Here is a 23,904-nt window from a genome sequence, read left to right as displayed (position 1 = left end):
ATTCGAACCGAACACAGAGGAATGCGTCGCGACATGAACTTATGAGTTACAGATCTCAGTTTTTTGGTCGCGGTGAAATGGCGGCGCGGAAAATTTAAGAACTTTTGCGTTCCAAATAATCAAGATTTTAATTAAACCTTTTTTTAACCGTTGAGATATTTTGTTAGATAATGTATAAACCGCTATAATATATTATCAAATAAATATTTCGAGCTATATTTAAACTTTGTTCGAAATTCGAATAAACGACTAAGCCTGCTTATATGCTTTTTTACAATCAAATATGGCCAGGATTTTTTATACATTTATACAATGATAGATTTTTTAATCTTGGAAATTATTAAAAACTGAGACACTTAGGCTGGAAAACGGAAATCTTAACCGAAGATTACGTATTCAAACTCAGGAAAGTGACACCGATTTTTTATGTGCTTAATTCATCGTGCAGAAATTCATGTGTCGAATGAAAATATTTCACATATATCCACCAAGCGTTGGAACAGCGTGGTGGAATAAGCTCCAAACCATTTCCTCAAAAAAGGAGAGGAGGCCTTTAGCCCAGCAGTGGGACATTCACAGGCTATTACGGTACGGTACAAAACTACTTCTCGCATTTGTGAACTTAATGTAATGTTTAATTTATTCTTGATTAATTTAAATATAAGTAGGTACATATTTAGTGTACCCACTTAAATAGTGTGAGTGCATTTTTTTTATTTTGTGTATACCGGCAAACGACTTTTGTATATTAAATACATTAAATGCGAGTAGGTCTCAAATGCGAGAAATAATTTTGTAACGGATATAAAAACTATTTGGCCACAGCTGGGCCTCGTTCCTTATTACGATAACACACATATAACAATGAGTATGAAAATATAAAACATAAATATTATAATAGCTTCAAAATATTAATGTAGAAACGTAACGAGCAATTATAAAGTAAATTGCGTTATTATATTTTTTTGTGTTTTATTTAACACGCATTTGTCGAAACCAGCTGCCGAGACAACGTACCATTTATAATCTGTGACAGGAATATCATTATTACATAAACAACTATATTTAATTTGTAATGTAATTATTTTTTTACATAAGGCATTTGTTATGTGTTAACTAGTAGATTTCAGTGAAATTAGACACATGCAGGTTTCCTCACGAGGTATTCCTTCACCGTAAAGCACGATATGAATTATAATTACAAATTAAGCACATGAACATTCAGTGATGCTTGCCCTGGATTGAACCCACGATCATCGGTTAAGATTCACGCGTTCTTACCACTGGGCCATCTCGGCTTATAGTTTTGTAACGGATATAAAATTTATATATTTTTGTTTAAACAAATAGGTGTACATATTTAATTTTTTCGTTTCATTTATATTTCGTATGTAAATATTGTTTCAATTCTTCTTATAGGTTCCAACAAACCGCGTAGTACTCGTCGTACTCGTACACGGAAGAGATACGGTAATAAATAACGGCAAAACAAAAGCAAATCTATTTACGCGCATCGCAAGAAGCGGTCCTTGAGACGTATTTACAGCTAATTTGACAAAAACCCCGGTCGATATTCTCGAAAATCGGTCACTAATCATTCCACGTATGAAGCTGAGATGTTACTGACGCTGAATGACAATCGATGTGTGAAATACCAGAAAAAAATACCTAATAGTCAGCGCGTCACGCAAGACGCGGCAACGGTAGTGAAAATTAACGATTAGTGTTGCCATATAAAAAAAATATGTTGACATTATTAATTATTTTAATTAGAAACTTAATTAATACATTAAACAGTTTATATATATTTTTTTAATATTACGTAAATGTAATATGTAATGTTGTCATTACAATAAATTCACAAGCTCGTGAACAACAAATGCACATTATTGAATAAGTCGTCAACAGAACAAACAGATATTGAACACTGAATTGACACTTGCAAATGTCGGCTATTATTTTTATTTGTGACCGTTTAAATGCACGCGATATAAATGATTCGTTTTCCCGCCAACTTTGTTTAAACAAAAAAACAAATTGACCGACAATCGTACATATTTTTTTTATCTTCACGCTCGATTGAACGTTATTATTTAAGTAATTGCACGTAATTATAAGTAATTGGATGTGTTAGGAAACATGTCATATCATTAGTTGTTGCAATTTTATGTGTTAAGTTTTACGAGTTAATTAAAAAAAACCACACCTATGATACATCGTGATAATATTTCTATAATAACAGACTATATAAAACCACAGATAAGCAATCTATTTAAAATACATTTAATAGCATATTCAATTAAAAAAAAATCCTGTACTTCACTAATGTTTTGCATATACGATATCAGGGGTACAGAAATGGACATATCAACCTCCCTGGACAAACCAACTCTCGGGCGAAGCCGCAGGCGGAATTTAGTTAATAATAATTCTCGTCATTTTCATAAGTATGTACAATAAACACGTATTACAAGCGTCGGTGTAGAAGTCCTTGATTCCAATTCGTTGAGTGACGTTCATAATGCGTTTCGAGCATATTCATTGATAAATTACACCTATTTAACCCCCAAATGTTGCAAATCAACGACTCATCGCAGCGCGAATTCAGACCACGCGTACATTTATCTACAGTTTTAACAAACTACTTGTATGAATTTGGTTTTTTAGTATAACAGAGATAGTACAATGGTTAGAACGCGTGACTCTTAACCGATGATTGCGACTTCAAACCTGGACTTTCAAACTTTCAAAATTTGTGTTTTCCTCACTTCGAGCTCGGCGGTTAAGGATGAATCGGCCATACCCGTCAACTCGCTGTGTTGAATACTCTCTCAAATTTCTTTACATCAATAGGCACATATATCCCACTTAAATTTTTTATTAAGTACGAAACAAAATTGAAAGATGTAATATTTTACACAGTAATCTAAATTCGCATTGATTCGTGATTACATAACAAATTTGCTAATTTCCAGTGATTCTACGATTTTTATGGCTCAATTCATGTCCGGGTCGGCGTTATTGTTCTCCGGATTATTCTGTCCACGTTCACCGTCCGTTCGTTCAATCGACGCCTCTCCGAGCCATCACTCACGAGATTTCGGCCAAACACTAAACTGTATCGAACGACTCGTACGCTACATGAATCCGCATCACTCATTATCGTAGTTATATTTGTTTCGTTTTTAATTTGCAATTGTTATTAGTTCTAGGAGTCACCGAGTCTGCTCTCTCGGTTTTGGGTAAACAAGGACGTTACGTTAGGGTTCGGTGAGAACGTATATATATTATATACGTTTTTATTTACATTCTATGAATGTATAAGACATAAAACGCGTATTGTTAAACAATTATTCAATGTCTCAATGCAATGTGAAATGGTATTTGTTTATGGAAAAAAATTAACATTATAATTATATGATAATCAGCCATTATTGAAACGGTGGAATGATAATTTAAACGCAAAGAACGGTGTAAACTTTACAAACATATTTATTATTCACATTTATGATTATACTTTTATTACAAGAAATGAACAAGTAAATGTTTATCTGACAGAACGTAGAAATCGACAGAATGTAGAAAAGTCCGTAACAGCCTGTGAATGTCCCACTGCTGGGCTAAAGGCCTCCTCTCCTCTTTTTGAGGAGAAGGTATGACGTAGAAAAGTATGACGTGGTTTTATAAATTTTATCCAATTTGGCGATAATAATAGTTAATTCAACCAGAGCAGCAAATAAGAGCCATATATACGACTAATATATATATTTAAATTGTGCTCATGGAGTCCTTTAATTATTTATCCAACGCCTTTAAATACGCCGTGTATTTTAAGAACTTATGGCCTCTGTATATTGATTTCAAAGAGACATCACATAGCCAATTGTATTAACAATGAATTATACGTTTCTAACAATTTCTCATTCGTCGCATTGTATTAAGTAGTTTAGGAGTTTTGCGGGAACAAATGAACCCACATACTTACCGTCTGAAATCATACGACCTCCGTAGTCGGGTAAAAATAATAAGAATTGGTCTACATGGTTGCGCTGTTGTCACACAGAGCACGTAGGGTATCGTCACACACGGCTGCACTAAATATACCTAGGCGTTGTTCTAGATGTGTAGCCCGACGTGTCTGAGGCTATCGAGATGTGGGGAACGATATATGTACTTGTATGTAAGATTACAGATTATAAATGACGTAAGCGTTGACTAAACGCTTAGATAATTTGACTTCAACAATAAGGTTTTTTTTTATATCTCCTAGTAATATTATTCTTAACGTTTTTTTATATTTTGAGAGCTGTATTAATGTCAGGTGTAATAGAAAGCTAAACGAATTACTTCAAGTAGTTCACTGAACTCCTGAACGGCTAGACCGATTTTGATGAAAATGTTTGTGTTTGAATAAATGAATCTAGATGGATCCGGTAAGTGGCGTTGCGATCGTGATTCAAACCCTTTATGTACGAAGTAAGGAAGGGCTAGTATTGTTTATAACACAAATTCAAACTGTCATTAGACTATATTTTCTCAACGACCAAGGTTATAAGAGACCGCCTCTATCGATAAGGTCGCCATTCGCATCGTTACTTTCACTGTAACCGTTACTTCTTCATGAACAATTAATCGTACTATTATTTATTTAGATTATTTACATATATATATGAAATGTCTTCATGGGATCTTATATTTATCTTAGATTTTTAAGTGATTGTTCTGTTTTGAAGTCATTTATTATACATAGCTAAGGCAGTCTAGTGGCATCTTTATATATATATATATATATATATATATATATTTTGCTGATGTGCCATCTGATGGTATGTGGTTTGTCTGAGCGGTGATCCGCTCATAGACATTGTTATCAAACCATATTAACATTGGCGGCTTAAAAAATATTGAACATTCCTTACGTTACCAATCTGCCACTAACCTTGGGAACTAAGCTTTACGCCTGTAGTTACGCGGGCGCAATAAAAGTAAGTATTGCTGTTTGGAAGACGGGCTTTCTTGGTGGGCACCAAGAGAAATCTATGTACATGCTCATGAAAAGAGGTTTGATATTAAATTGGATACGATAAAAAAAAAAACAAATTTAATAGGAAATGATAAACCACAGATAAATAATACATAAAAAGAGACCGATATAATGAAAGTCAATGAAAAAAACTTTAATATGTATACAACCATGATGAAGTTCGAGTTATCGTGGCCATAAATCATAATATTTTAGAGGTTTTTAAGTGGACACTATCTAACTGATTAGGGACAAAGATTCTTAGTGGCGCTTCCATGAAAGGATTTCTTTATTATCAACCCTAGGGTCAGACGATAGAGGCTTAATAGAGCTGATAATATTAAAAAATATGGCCGTGAGACTTAAAGAGATAATATGATTATCATCGCTGGAAATAGCTGCTCTTTGATACAATAACCTTTACTTGGTATAGGTATCATTAACTCACATTCTACCTCCAAATAGCAATAATTTGTGTATTGTTTTTAAATTTTTCCAGTGTTGTGTTAGCAGAACCTGACATCTATTTACTATTATTGATGACGCGTTGCCTTTATGGCAATAATTTTGAAATTATCATTATCTATGGGCCGTAGTGATCCTTCAACATCATCCTTCGTATCTATAATTAAAAAAAAAACTTTTATCTTAATCGAATATCAGGGAAAGAATAATAAAAAGTGTTTTATATTATATAATAAGCTAAAGTAAACTAGACGTCCTCATACATATATGTGCAATTGTATGTAGAGTTCTACTTATAACCAAGAAAGTCAATATACTAACTCTTCGACTTTGGGCTTATTGGCTTTTCTTTGACAAGTTTTTGAAATAATATATAATAAACTAACTTTACTAAATATAAAAAAAAAATATCTTTTATTTCGTGTTATATATAAGTATATATTATTTATAGAACAATACTTATATAATTTCAAACTACAACACCTCGTATAAGATTTTATTATTTTTGATAACATTTAATGTTGGTTTATCTTATTGTACGTTTTGACTTAATGCATGAAATATTTCAAGCGCTTAAAGATATAAAGATCTATTATTGTATGTATGAATAATGAATATTATTATATACTCGAATGATACATTTTTAATTTAAATGACTGCCTTGTTGGTCTAGTGGCTAGATGTAAGGCCGCAGACCCACAATTCAATTCCCAGGTCGGGCCAATTAAAATTATTGGGTTTTTTGTCGAAAATTCTCAGTAGCAAACCTTTAAGAAACCATTAAGATTTTTTTAAGAAACAACTGTTGTAGTAATTATAGAAATAAATGGCTGCCTCGTTGGTCTAGTTTTCTGTCGGAAATTCTCAATAGCAGGCCGGAGTCTGGAAGTTGGAAGTATGTACACTCCCGTGCCTTGGAAAACACGTAAAGCGGTTGGTCCTGCGCCTGAACTCTTTCCGGTCGTGTCGGATTGTTGTCCTATCGGATTATGAGTGTTAAGGAATAGAGAGAGCACCTATTTTGCGCACATACTTGTGCACTATAATATGTCCTGCGCAGTTGGCTAATCCCTCTTGAGATTGGCCGACGTGGCCGAAATCGGTCTGGAGGATATTATTACTTTTAATATATATATTTTCAACATATATTGTCTGTGTAACTTAGTATTATAAAAAATGATTAAAAGTATATATGTCTATTAGTTTATGATTTAAACTTTTTGGTTATGTCAAATTAAAACAATTTGGTAATTATGCCTTATGAGAAAAGCGGTTGGAACATTCAATGTTTATATTTTGTCCTTCTTATATAAAAAAATAGCATCAAACATACCTACAATTTAAAATTTTTAAACGAAAAAGTTTTTTATCTATAAAAAACAATAGACTATTCTTGTTGTTCGATTTATCTGTAATACGTTGAGAATATGACGACAGAAACGTCGTTCGGTTTTTAAAAATTAAAAAAAAAAAACAAACTTTGGTTTATGGAGACGAGTCGCCGTGTCGCTAATTAGAGCTCTCATAAAACCTGAGGGTCCGTCGTCAATCAATGTTTAAGGGCATTGAGTTATTGGTGCAAGCGAGGTGCGAAGGGTGAAGGGTGAAGTTGTAAAAACGGATGTGGTAATTATTTAATTTAATGCAATATTCTTGTTTTCTTTCATACTTTTGAAAATAAATATGTATAATATATATTGTATTTAATTTCTAATTGTAATTACATCTGCGTTCTTCTTTTTTTTTTTAAATCAAAAAGTATATAAAAATAAAAATACTTTTATATTATTATTGAAATATATTCATAAGTTTAATGTTTTTTACATCCTATAATTAAATCATAATATTTACAATTCATTATTTCTATTAGTGTTCAATACCTCATATAATAATTTCTCACATCAAAGTTTCAAGTCCTTTACTGAATCGGCAGTGCAATTGGTACCTTATCTTTGCGCGTGTGTAGCGAGCCTAACATGATGTCATCGAACCACACGAAGGTTGAACAGATTGAAAAGATTTTTAAATTAGTATAAAAGAGCATTCGTAGAGAAATATTTTATTCAAAATATTTTTAATCTGTTATAAAAAAAACGCTTATTCTCTCATAGTTTTTTCTTAAGGATATTGTCTTATATCGAACCAACAAGTAAGTGGAATGATTCCTATATTGAATATATAAATTTGAATTAAAATATATATAATTTATAGAATATTTATATTTTGTAATGTACACTATATTAGTGTATGTAACCTTAAATTAAGCCGCCATGTTCATTTTTATTTATTAGCATCAATATAAGTCCACCCTACACACTCTTAGCAAAAAAATTATATTTAAAAACAATAATATTATTTTTTAATGGTGTACTCCCATATTGTATAATTACAATAAATAGATTATTTTAAAAAACAAAAGATTATCTTTTGAATGACTAATAATATACATTGTTTCCATATATAAAAACTGTACAAAAACAAAAGTTCTTAATACCTTGGAATAGAGTTCAATTTTGTAAAGAAAAAAACATATTTATCAATTTCCGCGACACAATATACGAATCCAGTGAAGCAATTCTGTGTTTGTAATATAATTCAAGGTTTTTTTTTATATACAGTCACAAAAAAATAAATATTAATTACCCAACTAGATACTGTAATTCAATATATATAATACATACAAATCAATATAATATCCACTATAAGTTTATATATAAGAATAATTATAGTTATTTATATAATTATAGTTATTTATATAATTATAGTTATAAGCGTGTTTTTACTTTTCGTCTAATTCAAAAAATGTAATATTCATCTGTAGATAACCCTAATAAATTCACTTATGTTTTGTGATTTAATTCTTTTAAATTAAATAATGTTGGAAATTATTACTTGTTAAGTTTTATTATTTTATTATTACACCGTTGGTTGCCAAAATAAAAAAAAAAACAAATCTCAATTTTTCGGTTCCTGTAATGTCGGAAAGCGATATGAAACATTGAATATAATAATTATTAAAACTTCTCGCTTCCTAATATTGGTGCATTGGCGTTGTAATTTGTAGAGAATGATTAATATTTCCTACAATATATATATCGGCGTTGGCCTAAATTAAAAGAAAGTGGTCGATTAAAACATAAAATATGACATTGAATATGGTAGTATTTTAGTTGGTTGGCGTTAGTTTAAAATCTGAAACAATGTAAGCCGTTTCTATTAATATTTTATTCGATTTATCTGCAAATTTGTTTACTGCGATTGTATTTCACCCCATCTAATTCGGGGTTCCGTTACACTCTACAGGGATTTGGATATACGTAATTGAAACTTATAACACGAGTAAGTAGGTTGAGTATTTATTTAAAAGAACATATGTATAGAAATAATTATTAATATTGATTTGTTTAATCTTTTTTTGTTTCATAAGGAGGTTTTAATATATTTTTTAATTATAATTTATTATCTGTAAAGTTGAATAATGTTAGTGGTATTGCTTTAAATTTTAAGATACATTTGTGACGTATTGTATTCATTCTTTTTTAATTGTCAAATAAGCTTAGTCCTTGTTTAATTTACTTATTTAATATTGAAGCTGTGGTGCTTCGCAGTCGTGTTATTCTTTAAGAACTTACTTCGTAAACTTCGTTCACTTGCGAAATGTTAGAGACGGACTTCCTGTGATACGCAATTTAGAAGTGCGCTTTAAATATTATTATTATTAGAGTCAATGTCACTCTTTCAGACATTTCACGATCGTATTTTAGGCGTTAATTTCGAGTTTGTTGTAACAGAATATCTATTACAGATGTCTTTTGATGTTATTCATATTTATTGAGTTGTTTAAAATTTTTGTTTAATAAATACTCAACCTACTTACTCGTCTTATAAGTTCCATTGCTTGCTCTGGTCTCCTTTAATTAAAGGAGCATACATATTTTAAAATATTATTCCACGATGTAATGTACTCGCAAGTCCTTTTTTGGAGATCCTTAATAAATAAATAAATAAGAGTGAAAGTCACTATACTTGCCTTAATATTGAAATGTTTATATCTGTTATGTTTTTTTTAATTTAAAATAATTGCCAGACTGACAAACTGATAATGTCACCGCCGCTCATATACATTGTAAGACATATTAAAAGATTTAAAATTTGAAACCGAATAATCTCATATCATACGTGTCATCTATTTTATACGTGACATTGGCAGAATATTTTGCGCTCATAGCGTAGATACACGACAGAAAAGAGAAAAAAGGACATATGAACCAGCTCTTACGTCTTCAATACGCCACCAGCCAGGGAACTAAGTTACGTCCTTCTATTGTTATGTGCTAGTTGTAATAATATGTGGTATTGTTCCCAATATATGTTTAATGTGCCACGCGCTTCTATTATTTCATGGCTAGGCGGTAACGCCTCGACCACACATGAGAACAATGGATATGACTATAGAATTCAATATTATATATGTTGTTTAGTAAATTCGATGGCGGTCAATCTTTTTTTTACAAATTAAAACAAACCATCACGTTAAATTGAAATCCAGCCTTTAAATAATGTTTCGCCACCTTTTTACATTGTATATAAAAATATATCAAGCGCAGCGCTTCAAAACTGTAAAATCATATAGTTTTGAAGCGCTGCAATTTTATATATGTCAAAATATGTATATCGATGTGGATTTATGTGACCCTCTTAGTATTTCAACGCCTTCCAAGAAAAGTGCGCCCTTTGGGAGGATACGGTTGATTTTAATAAATACATTTATTCTCTATTTTTAATTTTTTTCTTCTTTAAGTGCCATGATTGGAATTTTTTTTTTTTTACTTATTAATTTAAATTGTTATAAGATTGTTATAGAATTGTGCATGTAAGTTTTCTATAATATTTTCGTTTAACTAAAATTTAATAAACAATAACGCTATATATTTAAATGTATATTAACAATATATTCTTATTCAAATATAAATATAAGCTTATTGACATTTTCTTCTGCAATATTACCAGGAAGACATAACTACCCAGGTTCCCTTGTCGCTATGTAACTTATGTTTATGTAACAAAGCAGGCTTAATAAGGTATATGAATGAAAAACGTTTTTTTTTTTAACAATTTGTAATGTAAATTTAATTAACATTTTATATTTGCTAATAAGAAATATCAAATCTAATTGTTATTCCATTCAATTTTATTATTAGTAAAGTAAATATGGTTTTATTGAAATAATTTTACACAATAAATTAGATAAACGAAGCACATTTTGCGAAGTTACAAACCGTGAAAGTATTGATTGAAACAATAAGGCTATAAATCTAGACGAGATTAATCTCTAGGCGTCTAGTCTATTGAAAGTGAGCCAGTGGAATTACCGCTACTACGAACATGTTAGTTACCAAGATACAGTGAAGATTTATTTAATAATTTTTTCTTACAAACGTGACAACCACTTATAATCGGGTGTCTCAAAATATTGCTACGAGTTCCAATTTTAAAATTACAACACGAAAGTAAACAATAAAACGAAAAAGTCATTGCATACATTAACAACTTTCCACACTTTTACGCGTTTATGATAATTCGTAATGATTATAAGCAAGCTCTTGTTGAAATGCACCACAATATCGCTCGCGTGCTACCTGTGTAACGAATAAATAATATTTCTCTGAAACTAAGCAAAAAGGTTTTAATAATCACGGTCCAATAGACCGAAATAATTTTATAACACGTAATAAACAATAGAATGCTATGTCGAGTAAGCGGTTATGTATTTGTAATAAGGGTGAAAATCTATTGTATGTGTTATTCACGCATAGAGAAATTAATACTATTTATTATCTGCAGTAGGTGTTTAATTATACCCATTTATCGGTTATTAGTCCATTTGGAATAATCCAGATTTCTTTGTATAGTGACGTCACTATGACTCTATTTGTAATTTTAATTTTAAAATTAATTGACACGATAATGTGGCTGTACAAAATGATACACCGTTCGGAAAGAATATTCTCATCTTGGTACGCACCAGCCACTCATCTTCTAAAGACAAACAGAAGTATTCAGTATTACTGTGTTGGTTTTGAAGGATGAGTGAGCCAGTATAACTACAAGGCCATAACATCTTATTTCCTGAGATTGGTGGCGCATTGTAATGGTTAACACCACCAATGTCTATAGGCGGCGAAATCAATAGATAAAATAATATTACCAATTTAATTAAATAATACAGAAAAATCATCATTTTAATCTTCTGTCTCAAATTATATGTGTCGCAATGACTTAACAATCGATCGAATCGTGAGACAAAACGCCATTTTCTGAAATCATGAACAAAGATAGATTTACTAATCCGGCTAAATACTGTGCAGTCATTGGTCACCTATTGCGTCATCGGCTGCCATCAACCAATGAGCATTCATACTAGCAAGATTATTTAATCTGACCGATCAAAGTCTTAGAAATTGGAGGTAAAAAAATGTAACAAGCATACGGATGTATTTAATATTATTTAAGCAGTATTCCTCACCGAATGACTCTAATGAGACTAGTCAATTACGGTTTAGTTATCTCCAGCGCCATATAGTACACAAGATTGTGTGTTTGTGTGTGTATTACAATCACACATATGGGATGTGCGCCATACTCCCTGGAACCGAACCCTAGTCTAAAGCAACCGTATCAGCTAGTAAGTAGTTACTAACTGGACAGAACATCTAATTATTATTTTTTTGTCATTTAATAAAAGTTTAATTACGTGTCTTGTACAGCCACTGATTTCATGAACTAAGAATGTTCTAGATGTGTATCTATATCTGTAATTACATCAATTTGTAAGATGATGGCATGTTGAGATGCAATTAATTAATCGCAGACACGTTACGCATTCTGTTTTGCTCTTTACACTTCTTAGATATTATCTTTATGACAGAAAATCTGACGTAAGTAAGGCAGATTATTAATTGAGATAGTTTTAAAACAGACTGTACAATATTTTTCCAGTGCCGTCGAAAAGTTAAAAAAAATATATCTCGGTGTATTTCGAATCTGTGCGTTAATTTTTTAGAATTTTTCTTAACTCTATGGATGCCTGTTGATGTCATTTTTTAGTTTTTTTAATAATACTATAATTTACTATAATTTTAAACTATGTTGCGTGATTTGTGTTTTTTAATTTAGTCAGATCTATAATAAGAACTTTAAAAGAATACGTCTTATGACGGTTCTATAATGTTATTGCAGAATATACCTACATATCAACGGCCAGACTATCATTTAACTTATCACATGAGTGTTCAATAAGTGAATACATTAATTGTTAGCGTCATAATATATTAAGTAATATAAATTACAATTAATTAAGTGGACAATAGCTAGCAGTAAAGACAATTAAATAAAGGATTTTTTTTCCTGCCACCTGATCTTAAGTGGTCACAACCGCCTATAGACATTTGCGCTGTAAAAAATATTATCATTCTTCTCATTGCCAAGGCGCCTCTAACCTTGGCAACTGTTATGTCCCATGTGACTGTAGTTACACTGGCTGACTCACCCTTAAAAACTGGAACACAGCAATACTAAGGATTGCTATTTGGCGGTAAAATATTTGAAGATTAGTTGGTTTCTACCCAGACGGGTTTGCACGCAGACCTACCACCAGGTAAAACTTATCTGATGTAGTTATAATGACTAAAAGTAAAGCCAAGAGACTGTATAACTCTCACAGTTTTTTTCTCTTCAATTCAGAATATTGATACGAAACTTATTCGACATTTTTCGTTTAATCGAGATGCATTTAAAATAAATGAAGAACTCAGTTTTTTCGTTCCGGATTTACGCCCGCAGTCTCCAATTAATGAAACAACAACGTGACGACGGTTCTTAATAATTAATTTAACAAGAATTTGAAACTATTGTATCAAAATTGAACTTGAAGAAGCTTACAAACATAAGATTAATTAAAGTACTTATGTGTTGTTTGCAAGTCCGTCTGTGTAGGTACCACCCACTTATCACATGATACATGAAGGGTGAGTGAGTCGTAACTACAGGTACAAGGGACATAACAATTATATTCCCAAGGTTAGAAGAGTTTAATATTTCTCCGTCACGGTAGCATGCGCAAGCGATTCCGTGGCGCTCTTCGTTAAGACGGAATGGGTATCGCTGATTTTTTAGTGGGTATTCCGATGTTCGGGACGCACTCGGTGTCTTGGATTTGGTGCCGACGAGCCCCACATAGCCCCCAACTGTTCCCGTGGGGAAACGTGTAATGCGTAAAAAAAAAGGTAAATATTTCTTTGTGCCAAAATCTATTGGCGATGATGACCACTTACCAGCTATTCGACCATTTCTACCTGATAAATAAATCTAAATCTACCACTACCAGATTTTACTGAAAATGATGACACACTCAATATTTACTCTTTTATACAGTAGGTATACTACATTATATATTGAATTTATGTTAATATAAGTATATATTTCATTTATATACTTCGTGAAAGTCAAGGAACTAAGTTACGTATATATGCAAGCAAGACTCTGGTATGCTATTAATTAAACGCCTTGAACACTCTCGGACATTTTGCGGCAACGCTAAGCATTCTGTTTCGCTTTGCTCCTCAACAAGTCTAAATTAATACAAGTAGGTAGCTAACGCGGGAAGGATTTGTAATTAGTAAGTCTAAGAGGATGCCAGCGTGCACTGAATCGGTGACAAGATGTCGTATTCGTTGATAAATAATACTTTAACTAAAGTGCGGTTATCTTACGTCCGTACGTAAAGATGCCGATTGGTAAATGCCTTCGTGAGATGATTTCGAGAACTAGGATTGTTCTACACTGTGGGTTGGTCGGTACGTGTATCAGAATCATATCCGACATAAGAAGCACCGTCACCGTTGACATTTATTATATTATATATATATAATAAAAAAAGTGTCGATCTCTTGGTATCAGCTTCTTAGTTTATTTTTATATTCCACTTATCAGAGGCGTATAGGATTTTTTGGTGGTATAAGTGGTAGCCAAGCAAGGTAAACAAGCAATGTACCAAGGAATGTAATTTACATACCATCTGCAAAAGTTTTCACCGATAACTTTCACAACGAAAGCCATAAAGTTTTTTTTTCTTCAAATAAATAATTAATTATCGTCATTTCTCTGTTCGTTGATCTCTAATCGACACAAATTGAAAAGTTTCAATTCGATCTATATTAACGATGCACTGAAGTTTGTTTACAGATCGCCTTACAGGCCGCGCCCACAAGATGGCCGTCGTGTGGCCGGTCGAAATTACTTCTGCCTGAGTGGAACTAAGCAGAATGAGACAGAACATTTTGGCGTAACAATACTAGTGTGAATTAAAAAAAAACCTAAATCTGTAAAAGATAAAAAAAACAATTTCTTCTTTTAAAATTTTCAACCTCTTAAGAACTATTCTCCGATCCTGAATTGAACTTATTGTGCAGTTTCATAAATCTTAAATAAAGAATATAAACATAATTCCAATAAGATTTTCTTCCAGCTTCGATTCAAAACTACCTTTGCCTAAATACCCGTTATCTTTTTAAAAACATTCGTTATTGATAACTTTAAAAATAGAATTCCAATAAGATTTGAAAATTCAATGTAATAAAAGTGAAACTCAATCGTATACAAAGTACATCACTAGGTTAATTAAACAGCTCTATCAAATTACCGTTAATCGCTCATGAATCCAATTTAAAAATCGATTAAATGATCGATGTTGGCAGTCCGTTTCTCTATAAACGCGATTCTAGCCCCCAATAAACGATTACTTTAATGGCGTAATTTTATTGGCATATTGCATGAAATAATTTCTGCCTTGTAATTTTCTGCACATAGCCCTATAGGTTTTAACGTTGTCTTTAACTTGGAGTACTCGATAAATGGGAGTAAACCTGTTTAGTCAACCCAGTGTTTAAATATTGTCTAGACTTTTGATGTAAATTGTTGAACAATTATGCTTTATGCGCATTCAGTATGGATCAAACAAATATTATTTGGATTACTTCATATTCATTTCGAATCAGGAATTTGTTATGCTATAAGCGTTATAAGCTAGCCTTATTAAAGGTTTGTATACATTAAAATGGCGAAGTGACCCTGTGAATATAGAAGTCAACTTAAATGACGATCGCTTTCCAGCTCAACTTATTTCATGTGTTTAATTTGAGTCTCAGCTCAATTTGCACGCAGCGATGTAAACAAAAAATTATGAGGGACTTCATGTGTCGGATATTCTGCCGTGTTGTATTAACTAACCCACACCATCGTATAATAAGCTCTTCAAAATCCAAAGCTCATCAACAGTGGGACTTTTACAGGATGTTACTTAGCGTGTTAATTTAGGATTCGAAAAATGTTATTTTCAGAGAGTTTATTAATAAGTTTTTAATCCGTAAAAATGTATCTACAGAGTTTCTTTTCGTTTTTTCTAAATGGATTCGACATTCCAAAATGGCGGTAGCTTTAAGGTTTATTGATGTGTAACAATTAAAAGTGCTTATAAGAAGCCATATTTCTAGTTTTTTTTAAAATATATACTTGAACATCAGTGAGAGTATAAAATTATAGATAGATATCTAAATGTTGGATAATAGATAATTACCTATATTATGATAAACTAAAACTTTTAAAACTTGCCTTTCAATTTTAATATTTATAAAAAAAAGTTTTTATAATAAAATGATAAACAAACAACAGCCATTTTATTGTTTGGTTGTGTCTATTACCGTTACGACGTATAATTGAATATATTCCCTTAATCTTTTCGTAGTTGTAGAATTTAATGCAATAAAATTAACCAAAAATGGCTGCAATTTTAAACGAGAAATAAACAAATAAAGAGGAACGCTAATTTTATAACCGTTTCTTTCGAAGCATTTATTAAACTTGAAGCGGTTTTGGTAATAAAAAATTTCATCGTTCTCTATACGAATAAACGTCAATGTCATTCTGACGCGCCATTTTGTCATCAATTAGAAACAATATTAAATATTTGCTCGCTGGCCATTATAAAGCGTGACATGAGATCATTAATGAATAGTTTACGGCCCGTCCCTTATCTGAATTGTTGGTTATTAATAAAACAGACGTTACAATACAAAATAAGTGTTAGGTATCTGTAAAATACATATAAGGTAAACAAACTATTATTAAAGCGTTTTATGATTTGAAAACAGATAAAAAATAATATTTTTACTCTACGTTACTTAATATGGATAGCAAAATGGAAAAAAATAAACTTATTTATTACTGAGCGGATTTCATTTATTTTTTAAATCCTTTTATCATAGTTTTTTTATTATATATAAAGTCGATAAGGAAGTTAAATAAAGTGAGTTAAATTATATTATTTACCTATACCTATGTAAATATTTATAAAGACGATAGACACTTGAACGGATATTTATTAATTTTAAACTGATCTTAAGTCATACAGAAAACTTTCAATTTATTTTAGTACCGAGTTTTATCAACTCTTGATCTATTACAATAAATATATAAAAAGATAAAGCATTTCAATTAGTAAATGATCTTGAATTGCCATGAACGAAATATATAAAAATATTTCCTTAAAAAATCTAATTTTAAAGTGTTACATATAAATATTGTACAAAGAGCATAAAGAAATTATCGGTATTGATTCTCTCTTTCTCTCTCTTCTACAGTACAGTAACAGCCTGTTAATGTCCCACAGCTTAGCTAAGGTCTCCTCTCCCTTTTGAGGAGAAGGTTTGAAGCTTATTCCAAACTGCTCAGATGCGGGTTGGTAAAATACACATGTGACATAATTTCAATGAAATTAGACACATGCAGGTTTCCTCACGTTTTCCTTCACTTTCAAGCACGAGATGAATTATAAAACACAAATTAAATTAAATTCTCTCTTCTAAAATGCACAATTTAAACGTAATTACAACAATTTAATTAAGATTAAGTATTTGTTTAATTATTAAGACAATGCTTGTCCTAAGTATCTGACAAGTCATTATTATATTCGGCCTTGCGGTTACTTAGGGATTTTATGGCGGATCTTGAGCTAAGCACCGCTTAGCTTTTTCTGTCATTATGGATTTGACATTAGAAAGATGAAGACACAACATTTTTTTGTGTAATCACTAACCAACGTTTGTAAAATGCCGCTTATTTTTTTTTTTTTTTCATATTCAATGCTTTAACTACGTTTATTCGGTTGAGATGATATTTTGTTCAGTTTTTGTTGGCATTTGATGGAGATTTCTGACGTATTACCATTAAATTCCTAGTCTTATAGGATATTTTAATAAAGAAAATTGTACCTAGTTGTTAAAGAAATAATATTATTAATAAATTGTATTATTAGGTATTGTGTCCGATTGTGAGTTAATTTGTATTATATTATATATATGAAATCATTATGAAATGTTACTTTGGCGTTTTTATCGTAACCCAACCACATTATATACATATGTATTCTTAGATATAGGCTTATTGATTTCTGAATTATATTAATAATAATAATAATGTCCTCCAGACCGTTTTCGGCCACGGCGATCAACCTCAAGAGAGATTAGCCAACTGCGCAGGAGATATTATAGTGCACAAGTGTGTGCGCAAACAGATGCACTCTCTATTCCCTAACTCTCATAATCCGATGGAAAGAGTTCAGGCGCAGGACCAACGGCTTCACGTGCTTTCCGAGGCACGGGAGTGTACACACTTCCAACTTCCAGACTCCGGGCTGCTACTGAGAATTTTCTGACAGAAAAACCCAATAACTTTTTACTAGCCCGACCTGGGAATTGGACCCAGGACCTCCGGGTCTGCGGCCTTACATCAAGCCACTAGACCAACGAGGCAGAATGATATTAATAAGAATTAAGATAAGTCAAATTTTAAATTTAGATTTATTTTAACTTAGTATAATCTGTTCTTGATAAATATGAATTGATAAGTTGTAATTGGTTATATTTATTGTATTATAAATAAAAAATATACTACTTACCACTTAAGGTTTGTAGAGTATTTACTAAGGTACATCATTAGGTAGGGTTTGCAAGCCCGTCGGGTAAGTTCTACTTACAAACCTACCACCAAAATTTGTATTGTGTTCAGGTTGTTATGGTGAGTTTGGGTTATTGAGGGCAGAACGAATATAATAACAGCAGTGATAGGTAAAATGTTGTGTCTTCTTCTTTCGAATGTCAAATTATAGATGAAAGAAAGAGAAATCAGTGTAACTAAACACACTGAGCAATGTTCATATACATGTATAGCGTCCCAAGTTCTTGTGATAAATAATGTAAGTGTGGTTTGCACTTCTCGCGTCTGTGAACGAATATGACAACTAATCAGCAGGTTGTTTTGCTCATCCGTCTGTCCAAAAAAATGTAGCTGACTCTCAATAAATATAAAAATATATTGCCGAATATTACATTTGTATCAAACACAATAGAATGGCGTTCCCAGGGACATACCTTTGTCCAGCACTAGCACGGGCTGAGGATGATGAGGGAACACAACATTTAAATGTTCAACGGTGCTTAATTTTAATCGAAAACGTATATTTGTTCAGCAATTGTATTGAATACAACCTTACCAATACATTACGTCTAGTCTATAAGCAAAGAAAATGCTGTACCGATTTTGATAAAACAAATTAGCTCGATCGAAATGAATATGATCGAATAAAATATATATAATCGTTTTAATCAATGTGATTATTGAGTTGATATTGTTCAGTGGATACATAGAACAAAATGTAAATAAATAAATATTATTTCATTTCAAATTATATTATATGTATGTACATAAAGTCATAGTCGTAGTTATCCATCTCGCAGTCAGAACTATATCTCAGTTAAAAGTAGTTTTGATTGGGATATCTCTATCCTGGTAGTGATGGACAGCACTCCAGTAATTTATATACTGTAACACCATGAACTTTAAATATTTGCCCAACAGTGGGCTATTTATCATTCAATTTATATATAAATAATCATAAATCCTAAAAACAATACTTATTTATATTTCTTCTTATTCCGGCGGATTTTTATTATAAACAACATTTAAAATAGTCCGAAAGCATTGATCTAAACTAAATAAATACTCATTACAATATTTAAATTTAGATTTTAGACAAAACAAAAGTTTTGGGTTCGAAATTTAAAATATTTCAATAACAAAATATTACTTAAAAAAAAACCGTAATATACTTTAAAGAATCAATCAATATACTTTTATATATGCATTTTAATATACAATTATTCAACAAGATTAATTACAAGTTCATGTTTTTTTTTAATACCTAGTAATTGACGAATGAATGAATGATAAGTCACTCACAGATTACACAAAATTAGGTGATCGAATAAGTACAATCATTCTATTCTATAATTCTAATCGTTACTATGGTAGGCAAATATAATGGTGAAAAGTCACCATAACTAACAGTGGTAGTGTATTTGGTGGTGAATGAAGATGTTATGTCTTAGTTTGCGGAGCGTGAGAGCTAAGATCCTCATCTTTGCCAATCATATCAACTCACCTCTTCACACCGGAATACGTCAATACAAAGTATCATTGCTTGTTCATTCGTTTATAACTGCACTGTCGAGGACAGTTCAAATTAAAGTATTAAACCATTATCTAAAGTGAAACAAAGTGGTATAATCGTCTATATTCTTCGCTCTATATAACGAATTTACTTTTTTATTTATTTGTTTTTCGACGGTAACATTAAATATTATTTTATCTATATCTAAATAATATACAATCTACCAATAGATTAAAAAAAAATACCTTAGCGTATGAAATTTGTATATTGCTGTCATTAAAAATTTTGGCAATAATCATTATTATAAGATGTAAACATATTTTTTTAATTTGTTTCCAGTTTTGTTTTGCTAGAATCATAACCAGTAGATATTAACACTACAATTTTAAGTACAAATCTACCGACCTGACAAATTTTCAAAAACAATTTTGAAGGTACTACTACTATGAATTTTTATTCACAGCAAAGTTTATTCGCAGAATAATAAATTAAAAATTAAATAATGCTATAAAAACACGATTTATTCAAAAATCTGTCAATGACGGCAATTAAAGAGAAGAACTAAAGGAAAGGCACAATGCAAGAAACATTCGAGGAGGTAAGTTTTGAAAAAGTTTGTAAAAGGGTTTGGCGGGAAAAAACTGGCACATCACAAAGGAGTTCCGATTACGTTGAACAGTTTTTCTTTTTTCAAAATTTCACGCGCTTTGATGTTCGTCACCCTCAAAATTTCTGGCGCCCCTCGCTCGGATACTTTAATAAAATATTGTTTAAATGTGATTCTACTTAATAATTATAATTACATACTCTTTTGTAGTGACGCTTAAGCACAATTTCTTAAGACGAGTCTCTATGTTACGGTTTAATTTGTCTCTTTATTCCTTTATTCCTTGTAACACATGTGGTAACAATTTTTTTTTTAAATTTATAATGAAAGTTTTTGGCAGAGAAGGTACTTTTAGAATTATATGTTTTGTTCACATCTTTTTATAATAGATAATTAATCATGAAATAGATATGTAGTTATCAAGAATTCCCATATTTATTGAAACCTAAATACTATATGCTACCTAAATAACATATTTATTAAGAACCGTTATAACGATGAATTTGACTTTTGAACATAATAATTATGTTAACCGTAGTTCATTTTATATTTTTATTTTTTATTACAATCATGAACGGATCGAAATGGCGAATGGACACTTTTACACATGTAACTTTGCCTATAAAAAGGTAATTATTATATGCGATAAAATAAAAAAAAATAGTAAAAAAAAATATCTGTCAGTTCTGTTTTTTTTTTTAAATTATAATGGCAATGACAATGCACTTGAAATCGTTTCTAGTATTGTGACAAAATATAATCAATAATGCTTTTAGTTCTAGAATCGTGTAAGTAGTTCAAAGGTACGAAGTGATAATAGCTTAAACCATAAACATACCTACTATAAAACTTATTTATTTTCTGGTCACTTGTAATATTATTGCATGTAGGACATTGACATTTTGTCGCTTGTATTAAATTTGAAGTTGTTTTAAGTAAATTAAATGATTCTGTTCCGTCAATTTAGTTACAAGTTAGGATAATTTTTGAAATACTATTTTATACGCAATAAAACTAATAAAAAACATTCAACAATTATTACGTTTTTCTTAATATTAATTTATAATACTTGTCTAGCTTTATGAAAGATAATAAATTATTTAAATGACAAATTTTACTACAATTATTGAATAACTTTGACACATTAGGCGTGATACAGGTTCAATCTTAAGAAAATTAATTTAAGAAATATAAATATTGTGATCATTAAAAATATTCAGTTACCTATTTACATGTTGTTTGACATGTTTTTTTTTTATTAATTAGGTAATATGGCTACGACTTTAAAATTAATGATCTAGACGTGTGATGCAAAAAAAATTTTACACAATGTAGGTTTAATCTTTTTTTTTACAGATAAATTTAATCTTTAAAATTACGATATATCAATTTTGAAAACAGATTGCCTTTTATACAATTTTATTTTTTATTTCGAGTTTTGCTTTGGCTTTAACTAAAAGTATTTTCATCCTTTGCTAATTTATTTTTTATATTTCATTGGATAGCTTATTAGTAGTATAATTGTATCATTATTTCTATGTGTTATAATTTAAAATATATAAATCGTTGTCTTGATTTATGTTATATTTATTAATTTATAGATTATATTTATAGATTAGTTATCGTAATGATAAATTTTGTCGTAGTTAATCGTCCCGTCGGATGTAGTTTTAGCGAAAAAATGCGCCTATGACGCACAGACTGCACTACACCTAACTACTAATAATAAAATGATAGTTTTACACCTATTTTCCATGCATTATACTCTTTGATTATGTCTTTTCCTATATTTTCTACAGTTGTTATTGTAAGTTTATTGAAATTATTGTAATGTTTCTCGTGTATAAGCCTAGTACGGTTATAATATCCGTTCCTGATGATTTTACTTAGGTTATAGATAGAATAATTTATTCTATCAGATAAAGGGCCCTGTAACCTAGCGGGCTATTTATAAGTATAGTTTTAATAACTGCTTTTATATTTATTTTTTATTTATAATTTATAACAGTCTCCGTTTTTATGTCATTTTTGTTGAAACAACCAATACAATATACTAAGATATTCAGTGGACACGTCTAGCAGGTTTTGAACATTAAACCGGATTGAATCGAGTGTATATTATTAATGACATTGTCATCAATACACAACAATCGGTTACCTATATTTTGATAGAGTTGTTTTATAAACAACTCTATATGCAGTCTCGAGTAACACTAGTTTTACAAATGTTAAGGCCTAGAACGGTTTACTTACCTAGTTCTATACGGACTACGCGAATTATGGACAAATATTATGGTCACACACAACACTCAGAGCACGAATAAGGACCGACAGAGTGGGCACGATCACAGGGCGACGAGCGACGGCGGTGCTTGTGGCCGCGGGGCCGTACTGACCTGCCACTCTTGGTGATCACCATCTCGGTGCCGAGCTTGTGAAACTTCTCCCATAGGTCCTTCCCTTCGAGGGTGACTTTAGGGTCATCGACGACTCCGTCGTCGTCGGGAGGTAGCGGCGCATACGGCGGCGGCGGCGGCTTGAGCAGCGGACAGGGCGCGGACAGCGCAGCGGCAGCGGCCAGTGCGGCCGGCAGGTAAGGCGGCGGCGGCAGCGCGCCCGCCGTCAGCAGCGCCGACACCGAGAAGTCGCTCGGCCGCGGCGCCAGCAGCGGGTGGAAGGCGACGGCGTCGCGCCGCTCCGCGCCCTCGAAGCGCATGCCCGCGCCGCCCGGAATCCACGGCGTACGCTCCACGACCGGCGTGCCCGTCGGCTCCAGCGGTCGCACTCGCGCCCGCTCATACAAGGTCCATGACGCGCCGGCGGCGGCTCGCGGTCACGCGGTGACACTCGCGCTGCGACGGCGACACTCGTTCGCTCCGTGACGACACCCGCTCGCGCGGCAGGCGTCAAACGACTGGCCGGCGGCGGCGCCGGCTCCGACACCCCTCCCGCCGCGGCCAATGGCGCGGCGCGGCCCGCCCCCGGCGCGGGGCGCGGGCGGGGCGCGGCGCCGCGAGCCTTGTTTTTTCGTCGCGGCGAGGTGTCCGCGCTCCGCCGCCGCCACACCTCGCCGCGCGGCGCGGGCGCGGGCTCGCGGCCGCTAATCTGGTTAATGCGGCGCGCGGCCGCGCGGGGGCGACGCTGCGCCCGCCGCCGCCGCCTCCTTCTAATTGGACACGTTTCCGTTCGTTCATCAATTGAGCTCGTTACGACGATATCTTTTGTACGCCGCTCTCCACGACCTCC

General features: G+C 32.4%; 1 protein-coding gene across 8 annotated transcripts in view; it reads right to left on the bottom strand.

Annotated features, from left to right (window-relative positions):
• The window catches only part of LOC126775435 (T-box transcription factor TBX3-like), a 118,267-nt gene extending 94,710 nt beyond the window's left edge, over nt 1-23,557 (bottom strand). For all 8 annotated transcript variants that reach the window (XM_050497382.1, XM_050497383.1, XM_050497384.1 and 5 more), the window contains exon 1: nt 23,055-23,557. In XM_050497382.1, the coding sequence (XP_050353339.1) occupies nt 23,055-23,374 (320 nt within the window). In that variant the 5' untranslated portion in view covers nt 23,375-23,557. The remainder of the gene's footprint in view (nt 1-23,054) is intronic.
• Between the last annotated feature and the right edge of the window lie 347 nt (nt 23,558-23,904).

Source organism: Nymphalis io, chromosome 18, assembly GCF_905147045.1.
Source record: "Nymphalis io chromosome 18, ilAglIoxx1.1, whole genome shotgun sequence".
NCBI classification, from domain to species: Eukaryota; Metazoa; Arthropoda; class Insecta; order Lepidoptera; family Nymphalidae; genus Nymphalis; species Nymphalis io.
The sequence above is the reverse complement of the archived record's forward strand: the minus strand, read 5'-3'. Positions and strand labels throughout refer to the sequence as shown.